The sequence below is a fragment of the Corvus brachyrhynchos genome, unplaced genomic scaffold, assembly GCF_000691975.1.
Source record: "Corvus brachyrhynchos isolate BGI_N302 unplaced genomic scaffold, ASM69197v1 scaffold279, whole genome shotgun sequence".
NCBI lineage: Eukaryota > Metazoa > Chordata > Aves > Passeriformes > Corvidae > Corvus > Corvus brachyrhynchos.
This window is the reverse complement of record NW_008246060.1, coordinates 11,743,000-11,757,927: the sequence shown is the minus strand read 5'-3', so window position 1 is coordinate 11,757,927 and position 14,928 is coordinate 11,743,000. Positions and strand designations below refer to the sequence as shown.

General features: G+C 37.6%; 1 protein-coding gene across 1 annotated transcript in view; it reads left to right on the top strand.

The window, feature by feature from the left end:
• ADK (adenosine kinase) overlaps positions 1–14,928 on the top strand; it is a 259,246-nt gene that overhangs the window by 211,734 nt on the left and 32,584 nt on the right. The window contains exon 8 of the mRNA XM_008642852.2: positions 5,152–5,266. Coding sequence (XP_008641074.1) covers positions 5,152–5,266 — 115 coding nt within the window. The remainder of the gene's footprint in view (positions 1–5,151; positions 5,267–14,928) is intronic.

Sequence of the window (14,928 nt, the reverse complement as noted above, 5' to 3'; positions counted from 1 at the left end):
TTGTTTGCAGTGTAAAAGAATAGAGAGGAGTTTGACTGTTCAACACCCATTTTGCATAAATAATAGAAGCCGCGCAATTCAAACCACATCACTTTAAGAGTGTGCCACTTCTGCGTGTGGTTGGTTGCATATAAAAAAAGAGGGAAAGACTGACAGCTTTTGTTCTACAATTTAGATTTCTTTAGAACCATACACCAGCAGGTACATCAATGCCATCACTGTTTTACCTATTAAAACTGTGGGCTGTCCCATTTCATTTTATGTTTCCCAAATTCACATGGCTGCTTTGTAGAAATCAAGACTTTTTATCACTGTCAATTTTCATTTGTATAATCTGTATTGTTAAGCATAAAAATACACTTTGAGTTTATGCTAACGAATGAATTTCACAGATGCCTCCAAAATATGAAGCATAAGAAATTATTGGTACCCTCTGGTAGCTAGACAATAAAAGGAAAGGAAGTAGTGTATTAAGTCTACCCATTCTATATTTTTATTGCCCCCTTGAGCTAAAGACTTTGAATGTGCCTGGTTTAAATTCAGCTCTAGTGACAAACTGCTTTTGCTGGTGTCTGCTAACTACCATCATATTAACCTTTCCATTAGTGCTTGCTTAGAGATTTTAGCACAGTTCCTCCTGAACATCCTAAATCTGCCACATTTGATTACAGCATATCAGTAAAGTGCACAATGATTATGATCTTATCTCTTATTACTCCCTTGCTTGGCAACGACTCACATGTCAAGTTTACTGACAGAGATGAGTAAAACTTGATAAGTGTCCACAGTTTTGTTTTCTTATTGTGCTGTGGAGGCAAAAAAAAAAAAAAAATCACGCTGATAATAAAGTATCTTATGAAAAACCCAAAGAGCTTCAATTAGCCTTTCAATTAAAACCAAGAAAAATTTTCAGCAACTCTCAGAAGCTTGATTTTTATATTGGGAATAGAAAACTGGTAAAGCATGGCAAATTAAGGGAAAGGACTTGATTGACCAGGACAAAAATCAAGAGGATGTTTATCATAGAAGTGATTAAAAGTTGCTGGTGGCTTCATTTGAATTGCCATCTGGAAAGACTTTTATTTTTTAATCAGAAATCTTTTAGCATAGAGAATCAGTTGGTGACTAGCTTCTTTTGGTTGGTCGGTTGGTTTTTTTTTTTGTGGGTTTTTTTGTTCTACCTCACAGTAATTTCAACAGTTTTGTGTGCTAAATTCATCTTTTACACATGGAATGAGTTAAATGTATCTGAAATAGTTTTTGAAAAAAAGAGAAGTAACTATTAAGAGAACTTCAGGAAAATATACACCTTTTCTGAAGAAACGAAATCTTGTTATAGGTAGGAGAAAACACCTTCATGACACAAATCTGTTTTTTTCTTTGTAAGAGAAATTCCATTCAAAGGAATTGTAATTTTTATGCTTCATCATTCCCACAGTTAGTTTTCCATTGTATTTTGCTGAAATACAAGATATTTCTGTAAAATCAATCACGGTATTTGAAGACCATTATTTCCTTCACTTTATACCCTGACTAACACTTACCTGTAATTATCAAAACTAGAACATTACTTCTGATATTGTCTCTTCCTAGAGAGCATCACTGTGGGGTTGGGGTTTTTTTGTTAATTTCATGTTCTGTGACATTTTAAGACTATATATATACAGTATAGCAACATTTCTAATAAATTTCAAATTACAAAGGTTTATGAGGTTTTGCTTTTACAAAAAGATAGCTTCCTGTTTACCTATGTAGAAATTAGGAAAACAAAATACTACTTTAAACATAAAATTTAGGGTTCAGTTCTGTCTGTCAACCCAAGTAAACTGAAATGAATGGGACAGTCAATATCTAAGAGGTTAGTAGCAGCTGCCATGTAAAATAACTTTTCTTGTTAGAGGTCTCCTGCAAGTACATATTCTTTGGGGAACCATATTAGAGAGAGTTTTGTTACCCTGGACCAGATTTAGGTCTTCAAGTTAACGAGGTACACTGCACAAGTCCACTGTTTTCCATGGATTTATGCCTGTTTAGGTCAGGGCTATGGCAGTCCCTGCTATTGGGTATCTATTCAGAGGCAGGAATCAGAAGACACAGTTTGATAGCAGTTCTAAGTGGATGCAGTTTTCCACATGCCTTTGTCTGATCCTGGGATAGCTGATATGCTTTCTTCACATACATATATCCCACTTACTTGCTGGAATGAGTGCCACATGTGAGGTTTTTCAGGTGCAGCATCAACAGGCAAATCATGCTTTAGTGAGATTTGTGTGTCAGCTTTGTTAAATCAGATTCAAGTATATAACTGGGTGTGTGGGAGTATCCTGTGAATTCAGGGCATGTATAGAGGCTTAAGGACCACTATGCCATGTCTGTAGGGACAGGACATGTAAGAAAGACTCAGTAACTGGGCAGGTACAAGTCACTGCTAAATAAATATTATAGATTTCAGCTATTTATTCTGAACAGAAATAGGAGATGACGACATTTCATGATGTTTGCCTGACAGGGAAATAAGGGGCATAGTACCTCTGCAGTCTTAAGCTGTAAATATTCACATATTGTAAAATGTCACAGTTGTACCTTCAAAAAAAGAACTGTGCAAAAGTTAAAGCCTCCTCAACACTGATATTGCAGCTCTATTTTATTCTCTTACTTTGAAAAAAAACTAGTATACGAAGTAATTTTGGCTAAAATGTGGTTAAAAGTTAATTTTCACAGAAGACACTATTCAGTTACTTCTAAAGTCTGCACAATTGGATAGAAGTCTCCGAACCACTGTCTTAAAATTTCTGCTTTTTTAAAAAAAATTACATTTTTGCCCTAAATACTCTCCTTCTACTGTTACATGCTTATTATATATATTTAATTCTTCCTGAAAACATATATGCTTTTTACTTTCTTTCCCTGTCTATTTCATCTTTACCATCATTCTTCACTAATCTCTTTCCTCGGGGTCCTCTTTTCTTCATCTAAGTTAATCTTTATTCTTCCTTAAGCTGAAGAAACCATCTCTTGGTCATGCCATTTTCTCCTATTATAACTTCATAGTTTTCCTTTAAAAATTCATCGTGCATGTAAATACATTTTATAAATATCTTCAAGCTCTTTGATTTCTGTGCCTGCTTTACTCCACTGAAAATGTGCCTAATAAAGTCACTAGTAGCCACTTCCTACTAAAAAAACCTAAACATCTCTTCCCAGTTTCCTTTGATCTTTATGATGCTTTTTTGCAGTTTCTAGTTTGTAGATCTCTTAATTACCAAGGCCTGAAGTAGTTCAGAATTGAGGTTAGCCTTCGTATGGTAATCCTTTGGTAAGCCCATGTATTACCAAACTGGAGGGCTATATTCTTCATCCGTTCCATATTCAACAGCTTGTGCCACCAGCTGATATCTGCTGTTCATAAACCTCTTAAAAAACAGAAGAGCAGCAATTTCAATTTTTTTCTCTGGCATCTTCAAGAGACTCATTGCCTTCTAAGAATTAGTGGTAAGATGGCCACTGTTACTGTCCCCGGTTCTTCTCTTCTCTGGTAGCAGACATTGCCTTCTAAAAGTTATACTAACTATCTAAGCAGGAGGAAGGAAGAAATAACACAAGTGAGAGTATCATAGATAGAAATGAAAAGCATGAGAGAATTTTAAAAAGAGGTGAAGAGACCAGTAAGTAAAGGGAAACTATTTTCATGTTTACCAAATGTGTATAAATCAATGGGTTCACTGACTATCCAGGTTAGGGAAGAAATTAGAGGGAGACTAAAAGTGTTGCAGAAGAGGTAGATAATTTTCACATAAAGGGGTGCTGGTAAATATATAACCTAGGCATATTCACTGTCTGTAATAGCAATAGTGTTAAAAAATGAGTTTGGATGCATAACGAACAGTACACAAAGCAATGCAGAAAGTATTATTATGTTTTCCTATATTCAAGGCTAGGCCCTCACCAAGTTTCACTACAGTTCCTTCTACAAAGAGGAAACTGGGGAAAAATACAGTGTTATTTAACACAGATATGAACAAAGTGGGACACAGTAAATAGCACAGAGAATAATTAGTCATACATACTCCTTTCCTAATGTTAGAAAAATAAAAGAAAAAAAGAGAAGAAATATATAAATTACGGCAAGAAATAGATTACATATACCAAAGTTAATTTGTAGAACTGACTGACTTGAGATAAATCTGAGAATGGAAGCTTCCCATATAGCGTTATAAAGGGTTTTGATGCTAATACAAATAACAGAAATACCTATTATAGATCAGATTGAAAACTAAGTCAATTAGAAATTGAAACCCTTGTGTTTCAGATCATAGGGCAAGTGTGAGAATAGAAATTCTAATATTCCAATGACAAGTGGTGTTGTTAAGAGTTTGCTGCATTAATTTAAACATTCCCAACTTGTTGGTGTCTAAGACACTGGATGAATGAGAGGTTTGGTTCAGTCTGCCAGGTTCTCTGTTTGCAGCTGCATGCACAGTGGAGTACAACATCCTGTTAAAGCAAAGATTTCTGAAACTTTTGCAGCTGAGCCTTCCTTCAGAAAATTGGTCATGTTTTGTGCCCCACTGAATATACCTTTTGCCCTTTGCTTCCCTGCATCTCAATTATGCAACCAGCTAGTGAGAGCTGGGCTGCACACCCTCTCAGTGCTACAGTGGACAGTTTGCTTGATGGGACCAGTTACTGTAGGGAAGTTAGAGAAAGTATTTGTAAGCCTGCTGAAGTCAAAGGTATTATAATAATATAAAACCTGGCTAAATTGGATGAAAATCAGGCTTAGAGTTTATCCAAAGTATTCTCTTACCAATTTTATTTTTAATTTTATGATAGGTATGGTTAGAATCCAGTCAGCAGCAAAGAAACCCACTAATTGCTCATTAGGAAATGCTCTGTAATTCCTTTGTTAGCTTTGCAGTCTTGCAGTGGTTGGAATAGCTGAACTATCATTATCAAGATTAAAAACAATGGTCTCTGAGTACTACATAAACCCTTTGGAGAATGAAGTATTCCTCCTTTTAAAAATCTTCCTCTACTGACAGTAAAGTCTATTTTATACCTAGCTGTAAGAAAATAAGTCTTTGATCTGCTAATAAAGTTCTCACCACTCCAGAATGCTGTAGCAAGAATTTTCTTTCTCTCTCTTAATAGACTGAAGACATTAAAGAGATAGCCCGGAAGACACAAGCCCTGCCAAAGGTGAACGCTAAAAGGCAGCGAATCGTAGTCTTTACCCAGGGCAAAGAGGACACTATATTGGCTACAGGTATATTTTTCAAATCTCCACAGTAAATATTCTGGCTAATCAATTACAAGTTGTGGTTATACAAATTTTAAATGGTAGTTAGAATGTTTGCCTTCTGATGTTACTCCACCTTTCTCGTCTTTTATGCTTTTAATTGTTTCAAGAGTCTGAATTTAAGAAGTTATTATTTCACCAGAGTGCCTGAGAATTTAGTTATGAACATTTTTATAACATGGATTTAAAATATTGATCCAGTTGGTTTTACTCAGATTTTTATGACTTGAGATTTTATCTGTGTAGCCATCTTTGCTGCAAACAAGAATACACTGTGCCTGCTGAGAACAGCTGTGCAACAGTGTAGTATATTTAAACATTTGCAAAGAGGAGGAAGTGAAATCCAGTACTAAGTGAATTTCCAGGCTTTTTTTGCTTTGAGCAGAAAGTCTCACTTTAGCTTTTCTCAGCCGTCTGCTCTTCAATTCTCAAAGGAGTATGTGGGGAAAAAGGTGTTCTAGCAGGGATACAAGCAGTTTCTGCTGTCTAAGTTGATGATGTACGATGCACAGATTTAAGCATTATAAACATGACTGCCTACCTTTTGACAGTCTTTTTAATTCTGTCCACCTATGCTTCTAGACTAAATAAAGTTATTAAAAACATGTGCTGTGGCGAGCCATTTTAGTAGTTCATTCCTTCACAAGGTAAGTTATTAGTCTGGGCTGAATTCCTCCTTTGGAAATCAAGTGAAGTAGAGGAAGCTTTGCACCTGAGGGACTGCTGCTAACTCATACGATATTTGCCTCAAAATCAGAATTGGCTTCAGACTGTGGCTTCAGGGCTAGGCACTAAGCAGGTATGTCACTGCTATATAGATCATTCCTAGCAGCAGTTTGAATTATTTCTCCAATACTTTGCTGCTTCCCCTATTTTGTTAGCTACAAATGGTTTTAAACGAAATAGAAACCAGTCACTGAGAGTTGGGTATGTGTATCTCACTGAATGATGATGGAAGTGCTCCTTCCAGAAAGTTACAGTGTAATGTGAATGGCCCGTGTGGAGGCACTCCACTTGAGTATTTTACAGTTGACTGAAAAATAGCAGTATAAAAATGTTTTTATCCATGAGCAAGTAATAATGTAGTAAACCTAAACCTTATATGTAACCCTCCTGTGCTCTTATTTAATTTTCACTGAGTACTTTTTTTATTCTTCAAACTGGAGTTGTTAACAAATCCATTAATCCCTCCTTTGATATTTTTACAACTGAGAGCTTATTTGGGGACTGACACTTGCTAATCTTAGCTGTTTGTTCGCTATGAAATGAACTTAAATTAGAGAATGCACTTTATATGCGTGATAAATGTGAGATGGATGGAGACTGTATGCAATGGTGTCAGCTACAAAAGCAAACATGATAAATGTTAAGGCAGTTTTGAGCCGTGGGATAAGCTATTCAGTGCACAAGCATAGCTGAATCTCTTTGCTATGTTGTTATTCATGGCAGCCAAATAAATGTCAATAATAAAAGAGAATTAAAGATTTTCATTTCCCAGAGGCAGTCTTCTAATACAGCTTGATCTTTCATTTCATTTGTAATTCGTTCTCATGTCAGGATGCAATCATTCGCCAGGCTCTGTGTGTCATGTTAAGTCATTTAATAATGATTAAGAACATAAAAATGTTTGGCCTGTGGGGCAATTCTCAAAAGAGATACCAATTTGTTATTGTTTTCCCCCTTTTCCCTTCCTTTGGTATGGACCATCTTTTTCCCACCTCCTCACATTAAAGTAATAATGGAAGAAGGAAAATGTGTCCCTTAATATAACGTATGATGATACCAGAGAATGGCATAGAGTGCTGCTAACACACTTCTTTCAGAACTAACTAGGTCTAGGTTTCAAACCCACAGTGGAAAGTATAAAAGTTTCTAAATGATCTTTAAAATAATTACTGCATTTAGGAGTTACCAGTATAAAATTATTTTCTTTTTTCTAATGCACAGGAGTATGACTTTTGAAAAAGGGTGTGTGTATTTGTTTATCTTGCCTTTCTGAGGGAACGGTAAAGTCTCAAAGAGCTTGTGCCTAGATAAAAGTAGTATTTGCAAAGTCAGCTATGGATTTGGGTATGCTTGTTCTTACCTTCTGCTTTATATTTTGTCCAGGTTAATAATAAGAACAACGATGTGTTTTTATGTTAACGTATTTATGCAGAGAGACCTCAACAGATTGTAGAAAGACCTTGACAAATTAGAGAAATGGGCAATCACCAACCATACGAAGTTTAACAAGGGCAAGTGCTGGATTCTGAACCTGGGATGGGGCAACCCTGGCTGTGTGTACAGACTGGGGAAGGAGAGACTGAAGAGAAGCGCTGTGGAAAGGGCCCTGGGGGTCCTGGCCAGTGGCAAGGTAGATATGAGTCAGGAGTGCCCTGGCAACCAGGAGGGCCAAGCGTGTCTGGCTTGGATGAGGCTGCACCCTGTGAAGAGACGCAGCCGGATGGCCACCCCCATCCTTCTTTCCTTTCTCCCTGGTCCCATGCATGGCAAAATGAGACAGGCAGCACAGAGGCTGTGAGGACATCCTTAAGAGAGCTCTGTTTGCTCTGTCAAAGGCTCTGTTACGGATGTTCCAAGACAAGGCAGCCATGGGGCTGGGTTGCAAGAGGAGAGTGCACCTCTTTGAAGAGTTATGTGTAGGTTGAATGAGGATCAGGTTATGGAAATAATGAGGGGATACACTTGGATACCATTCTGGCTGGAAGGAGAGGAAATAAGATGGATAAAAAGGGTTGTTGCAGATTGCCAGGCTATTCATGAAGGGGCACAGAATGATACATGCTGAAAATTTGACATGGACTTTCTAGGGCAGGGTAGAGGTGTGTGTGATATGAAGAAGGCCAGATACAGCTGGTCATCACATGTGGAGAGGACTGTGGCAACTGGACATTCCAGAGAATGGAAGTATCAACAGGTATTTGAGGAGCAGAGCATAGGGCAGAAAGGCACAGCTTATTACCGAAAGAAAAGATTGACCAAACAGATTGGAGAATATAGTTCTTGCAGATGAAATAGAGAGAACTTAGACTGAGACAGCTGAAAAAAAATCTTCCTCCAAAAATCTGGCCTAGCCATACTGCAAAGATTTTAGTCCTCTCATGAATTGCCGCAATTTATACAACATTGTTTTAATGGCAGCCTAAAACACTGGTGGCTCACCTCAAGCAGACCACAAGCTGTAGGCAGTCAGGTATGGATTGACAGGCAGCTTAGAGGTCCATACAGCTGGAGCAGATAATGGAAACAGTGAGAAGCAAAAACTGCATCAGCAGGCTCAATCTAAGCCACTCCCATTTGTCAGTCCACTTTCTTTGGCTGTCGGAATTATTTGTGTTTTCAGAGGAAAAATTTCTCTGTCTTTATCATGAAGCGCATTGGGTCTTTCTGCTGTCTGTTTGTATCTGCTCCATCACAGTACTCCAGCCCCAAGGCCCCTTTTCTCTCTCCTCCCTTCCTGTTCTCTGTCAGTAGGAATAATTGCAAGGAAGAGGCAAGCTCAAATTCAAGCTGAGTGTGATCAGTGTGTTTTAGAGGGAAGGAAAGGAGTGTTTAGGATTGGCATATAGGAGCTGTGGCAGATGAAGTGTTGACTAAATGAACTGTCACTTTCTAATAAGACTCTACTGAGCACAGGCAAATTCTTGTGGTGTGAGGTTTTCCTCTCCATGTCCTAGAATCATAGAATGGTTTAGGTTGGAAGGAACCTTTAAAGGTCATCTAGTCCTACCCCCCACAATGAGAAAGGACATCTTCAACTAGAACAAGTTGCTCAAAGCCCTGTCCAGCCTGACCTTGAACATTTCTAGGGATGGGAATTACCTGCAGCCTCTCTGGGCAACCAGAGGTGCATTTTTTGGTGATGTCAAATTTTATCTTTTTACTGAAAAACTTGAAGGTGTTGGACCTTCTCAGTGACTTAAGAAGAGTACAGACAAAACCATTGTAATGTTCTCTAGCATTGGTCCCCAACATGACTGAATTTTGATAAAACTCTCTTGGAAAAAACAGCCTGTGAGAGGCACCTGTGACAAAACCTTGCAGCACAGAGGATTATGCTTTGGAAAGGGACTGGTAACTGAAAATGGGATCTGTGGACTTGCTCAAAAAAAATGGGATCTATGGACTTGTTTATTTGAGGAACAGTTAATTTCTTGTGTGGATGCTCCTCATCCATCCTGGGAATTACTTGGCTGTCAAGACTGTTCCCACTACCACAGCTTTGTCCATGGTATCCTTCTTACCAGGCCTGAGATTCTGAGTTTTGAGGTTTGACTAAGCTTATAAGATACATTTCAAGATTTTTGCTGTAACTACAAGTACATAAGCAGAGAGAGCAGGGGAAGTTAATGAACACATGCAGTCTCTTGATTTCAGCAGCTGGAGCTTTTAAGAAATGCACCAAAAATCATAAGCTGTGGCAGGAACATGTATGTGATATCTATACATGTGCTCTAATGTTTGTCAGGATCAAATGCTGTGAAAGCCATCCCTTTTACAGAGTTGCTCATAACAGTTTTAAACAAATTACTTCTAGTCAGATACATTTTATGACTGGTCTTGGCCCAAAGGGAAATCTTTAGAAAGTCTTTGCAAAATCAGTTCAGCAATGGAAAATGCTTTTATATTGAAATATTTGCATAATTCAAGAACAGCTGAAGCTACAAACTTTTAACTTGGCTTGTTTTATAGCTTTAATAGAGGAAAGAAAAACAATCCAAATTCAAAGAAAATCGGGTCAGGATTTTTCAAGTTATGAATGATGAAATCTGGCATGTTCAGGGGTGAACATAGAATTTTCCATTCGTTTTTCCCCCTGATGTTTGCAGGACCACCTCTATTTAAGGGCATGTTTGTAATAACCTCATTTGCCAGAATATGGCAGTAAAAATGGATTTTTCTAAGGATTCAAGCATTAAAGCCAGCTCAGGTCAGGCTTACTAACCACTTAAATCTTCATTTTTTGGGACATATTACTTGAGATATTTCAGGGAATCTATTAGCAGTGCTGGCAAATGTGGTAAAAGGAGAGAGGTTCATCTTAAAATTTTTTTAGTGCACCTACCACATAGTGCATACAGAAATAGTTTTGTAGATTTCTGTGTTGTTGTTGTTTTATCCAGTCCATAAATTAAACAGCCTGTGCAGTGTAGCCAAGTTAATATGTCACAATAAAATTGCAATGTCACCAAATTTTAGAGTCTGCCTTCTAAGCTTTTGATGTTGAAGAAATTCTAGGCGTTTGCCGCTACATGTTATCTGAAACAGAAAACTGAGATAACTGGCTGTTGGTGTCACCCAGTACAACCATTGTTATGGTAATAGATGCAGATATGTTCATAAATCAAAAGTTTCTATGTTTGAATGGAACTATAACCTAATCTAAATTAAAATAATGACAAATAATAGTATGTTTTCTGAATTATGAAACTCCTTTTACTTTGTAAGGCTATGTTAGATCTGAAGTATTTTAGGAGATTTTTTTAAACCATTTGTTTAAGAAGGGTTATCACAATTGTGGAAGTGAGAGATTTGAAGAGCCATTCTTAAATGATAATAGCATGAGGGTGTATGCTTTTTGAAGGGAATAGAGAGGGCTGATGTTCAAGCATATAGCTCACTCTAAACAGAGGTCAGTAGGTTTTCTTTGTCAGGTTGTGCTGCAATCACAGACCAATGTGTTACCTTGTAAGCCTATCTGTAAAACATAGAAGTATTTAATACTATTGACACTGCTGACATTTTATGGTGGGTCTATTTGCAGCTCCTCTTCTGTAAGTTACTGAGTATAATGTGTTCTTCTCTAAGAAGCAAGAAAAGGTGTTATTTTTTCCTTGCTTACAGCTTTCACACTTGGCCTTCCAGACAGGAAAACCTTGACTAGTGCTTTTTTTTATCAGCTAGGCTTCCTGTGCATTTATACAAACCAGAGAAGTACCTTGGACACAGGGAAACAGTAGCTGAGTTTTATTACCATGTGCTCTCTTTTTCACACCATTACCCACTTTCACTCTTCCCTATCCCTTTATATTCAAAATAGAAAGAAATGTTTCAAAAACAAAAGTGGATTTAAAAAAAAAGGAAATTTCAATCTCCTAGTGGCTTAACAAGTGAGCCAGAAAGCCCAAAAGAATCAGTTTATTTGTGTCTTAGGAAATCATAAAATCTAAATTAATAATTAACATTTGTTGATAGGGATTAATGAAAAGCAAAGCTGGTAATACCTTTTTGTAACTGAGACCATTCATGCTTTTATGTTGTGTGGGAGTGGAAGACTGAGAGTTTTATTAGACAGCTGAAACACATTATTAAAACCTAAATTCCTGGATACAGGTACCTGTATCCAGGACTGGACTTAAAAGTGTATCAACTGTTGCATCTCAAAGAATGTGTATCCACATATGTATATAGGCACATCTTTGTGTTTCAGTAATTTCATATTGATTTAAGAAAAGGATGTCTTCTCTAGTCTATTGTGTCAATACACCAATTTAGCCCAGAAATTGAGAGTGAAGATGGGAAATCCCTTTTTCATGTACAATCACTAGAAGTAAGGAATATCAAACCTAACTCAAATTTCAGGTGCTACAATCAAATTATATTCTGGCATCCTGAGGAAAAATTACTCCTTTAAGGTGTGGAAAAAAATGCATGTTTGTTAAAGGACAATAAATATGGACCCCTACTCCATTCTTTGGAACTAGGCTGTATTTATTCTTTCACAGAAGAATTTCTGTATTTTGTTTCTCAGACACAGATACATAGATTTAGGAATTCAGTTTTTATACTGTAATTCTAAAAAGGATTCTTGGAGACGTAACTATTAGTAGACAAATCCACTGCTTAGGTAGTAGAAATTATATGATATTGGAGTGGCAATAGAGAGTGAAAGAGTAGAAGCAGGACTGAGGCAGACCAAAGGTCTGTCTCTAATGTGATGTTTGCAACAGTGTACAGCAGTGGGTACTTGTAAAAGAGGATGAAACCAGAGCAAATCTAGAGTAATAGTTCCATGTTACACTCCAGCAAAATGTAGCTTAGAGATTTGTGAACTAGAGATGTTGTCTTTGTGCTTAATAGGCCAAAATGGGATTTTGTTATACATAATGTCTCGTGATAATGAGTGTCACGGAGTCTGTGTTATTTAAAGAAATACATCCCCTTACTTGTTTGGATTCAGTCACTTTAGAGTGTTGCTGGCTGTCTCCAACTGCTTGTGGCCAGTCCATAATCATTTCATGTACAATGTTTTTTTACTTTTGATTTTGAAGAACTCCCGCTTAACCTCCCCTGCACAATTCTTTTTTCCAGACTCTTTTTGTATTCTGTTTACTTGTTCTGTGTTTGATCCATAATTCTGACACTCTGAGCCACCCTTCACTGCATCTTTTTTCAGGTCTGCTTAGTCTTTGTGAATGGGGGGCCAAAATGTTCAACTTTTAGGTTCCTGAGGAATTTATAAAGTGGTTTAATTTTGTTGTTTCCTTTGTTCTGTATTCCTCTCTTAATAATTCCTAACTGTTTACTTGCTTTTATGGCTGCCACTTATGATTGATCTGACATTTTCATGGAATTATCTGTTGTAACTTCAAATTTTCTTTATGGTGTGGTAATTTGTGGTTTAGAGCCCATCATTGTGTATTAAAGCTAGATTGTTTTTTAAATGGGCACCTTTTTTACATTGATTGACAAAGAATTTTATAACCCATTAGTCTTGGAAACTTTTGCCATTCTTCACACTCAACTTTTGTTTTTACTATCCCAAATGAATTTAAATATCTCACAAGAAAATGGTGCCTGCTGCACTGGAGAGCTCCCTCAGAAGTGGTGTAAGCCAGGAGATGCTACCCCAGAGCAGGTACACAGAGCTAACATTGAAGCTGGACTTAGGCAGGGGGATTTTGTTAGGGCCAGCTCTTTAACTACTGGAGACCTGTCTTGCTTGACTCTGGAGGGCAAAACTGAATGAATTAAATCCCAAATAGACATTCTTGTTCTGAAAAGAAAGTACCTCTACCCTGCTGTGCTGCTTTTTTTTTTTTTTTTTTTTTTTTTTTAGAAATGAGGCCTTCCCTTTGATATTATTCCTCAGTTAGAGCACCCACACAGAATTAATTAATCATAAATTTCTGGTGTCTCCTGTAATGGCTGTAATACTTAAAAACTGGTATCATTTTACTTGCAACCTGAGTGAGTTGTGAGGTATTTGTTCAGAAAATGTTACATCAGTACATTATTATTCTGTTGGCTCAAACCATGAAGCAACAGAACTGCCTACCACAAATCCCGAGAAGAGAGAATGGTAGTAGTTAAGCCTTGTGGTTGCCAAAGCAGGCCCCTACTCTGCTGAGCAGTCATGGAAGGAACGAGGGCTCACCTTACCACATTCTGTGGTTATGTGGTCCTCAGAGCACAAGATTCTGAGACTTGGGTCCATGGCAGTTTTAAACTGAGAATAAAATCAGAAGTCGATGGCTCCTCCTAGGACACACATTTCCATTCCCTACTTCTCCTCCCACCCTGTCAGCACTTCTCCACCCACATGGGGCAGTTTGTCAGTCTGCACACACTGACAGAAATCTGCCTGGTGAGGTGTTGAGCACTCTGGGCCAGCCCCTCGCAGTGCCCAGGCGAGTGCTGGTGCCAGCATGGGAGGAGAGCGCGCAGCATTTGCCGCAGAGGGAGGCAAGGGTGAGGCTCCGTATCTGCAAACTGGCTGAAGCTGCTCTGGAGCCTCCCTTTGAGGCATAAAACATGGTGTTTTGTTTTGAGCTTCCATCTAGCAACAACAACTCTAGTTCCAAAGTGGGAATAGAAGTAGCTTCAACATTGGCTGGTTGTACTGTAGAATGATGTCTGAAAAGCAAAGAGCAGAGAACTAGGGGACAGAGCCACAGATATACCGTCAGAAGGGAAACAAACTCTTTATGGTCTCATATGCTGAAAACTATTGTAGAACTCAGCTAAAAGAATGGTGAAACAGCAGAATCAGTAATTGAGAAGCACTGGAAGTGTATCAGACTTCCAAATTTAAATTGTGCTTTTCACATATACATGTAATTGATGCAACTTTATCAAGGTTATCCCTGTTTTCCGAAAATGACACCTACCTACCTACCCACCCATCTCCATGTACACCAAACAGGGAATTCTGGTGACTTTTCAATCTTTCAGCAGCTGTTTCTACATCTGCAGTGTTATGTCAGTCTAAATACATGTTTCTGAGTTTTTGAAAAAACTGAAGAAAATCCAAATCTATTTCATAGGAAATACCTAGACACTTCTACTTAAATTTATGCTTTAAGTTTAAAGTTCATCATTGTCCTTTTATGTGCTTTCATTTAATGTTCCTGAAATACTCAGTATTGAACACTAGCCATTTCTCCTTAAAAACATATGCTTTAGTGAGTCAAAATCTGAAACCTGTGCTTTAAGGGTTTACAGTGTATACACTTCTCACCTCCCAACATTTAGGGTTGAATCATACTAACAGGATGTCTGATTTATTAAATTAATCCAATAGTATTTTTTTACCAGTAATTTTTGAGAAATAGATTTTCTCTCTATCCTAATTTGGTGTGATTATTTTTTTTCATTGTAAGAAATTAAATGTATGGCTTTTTTTG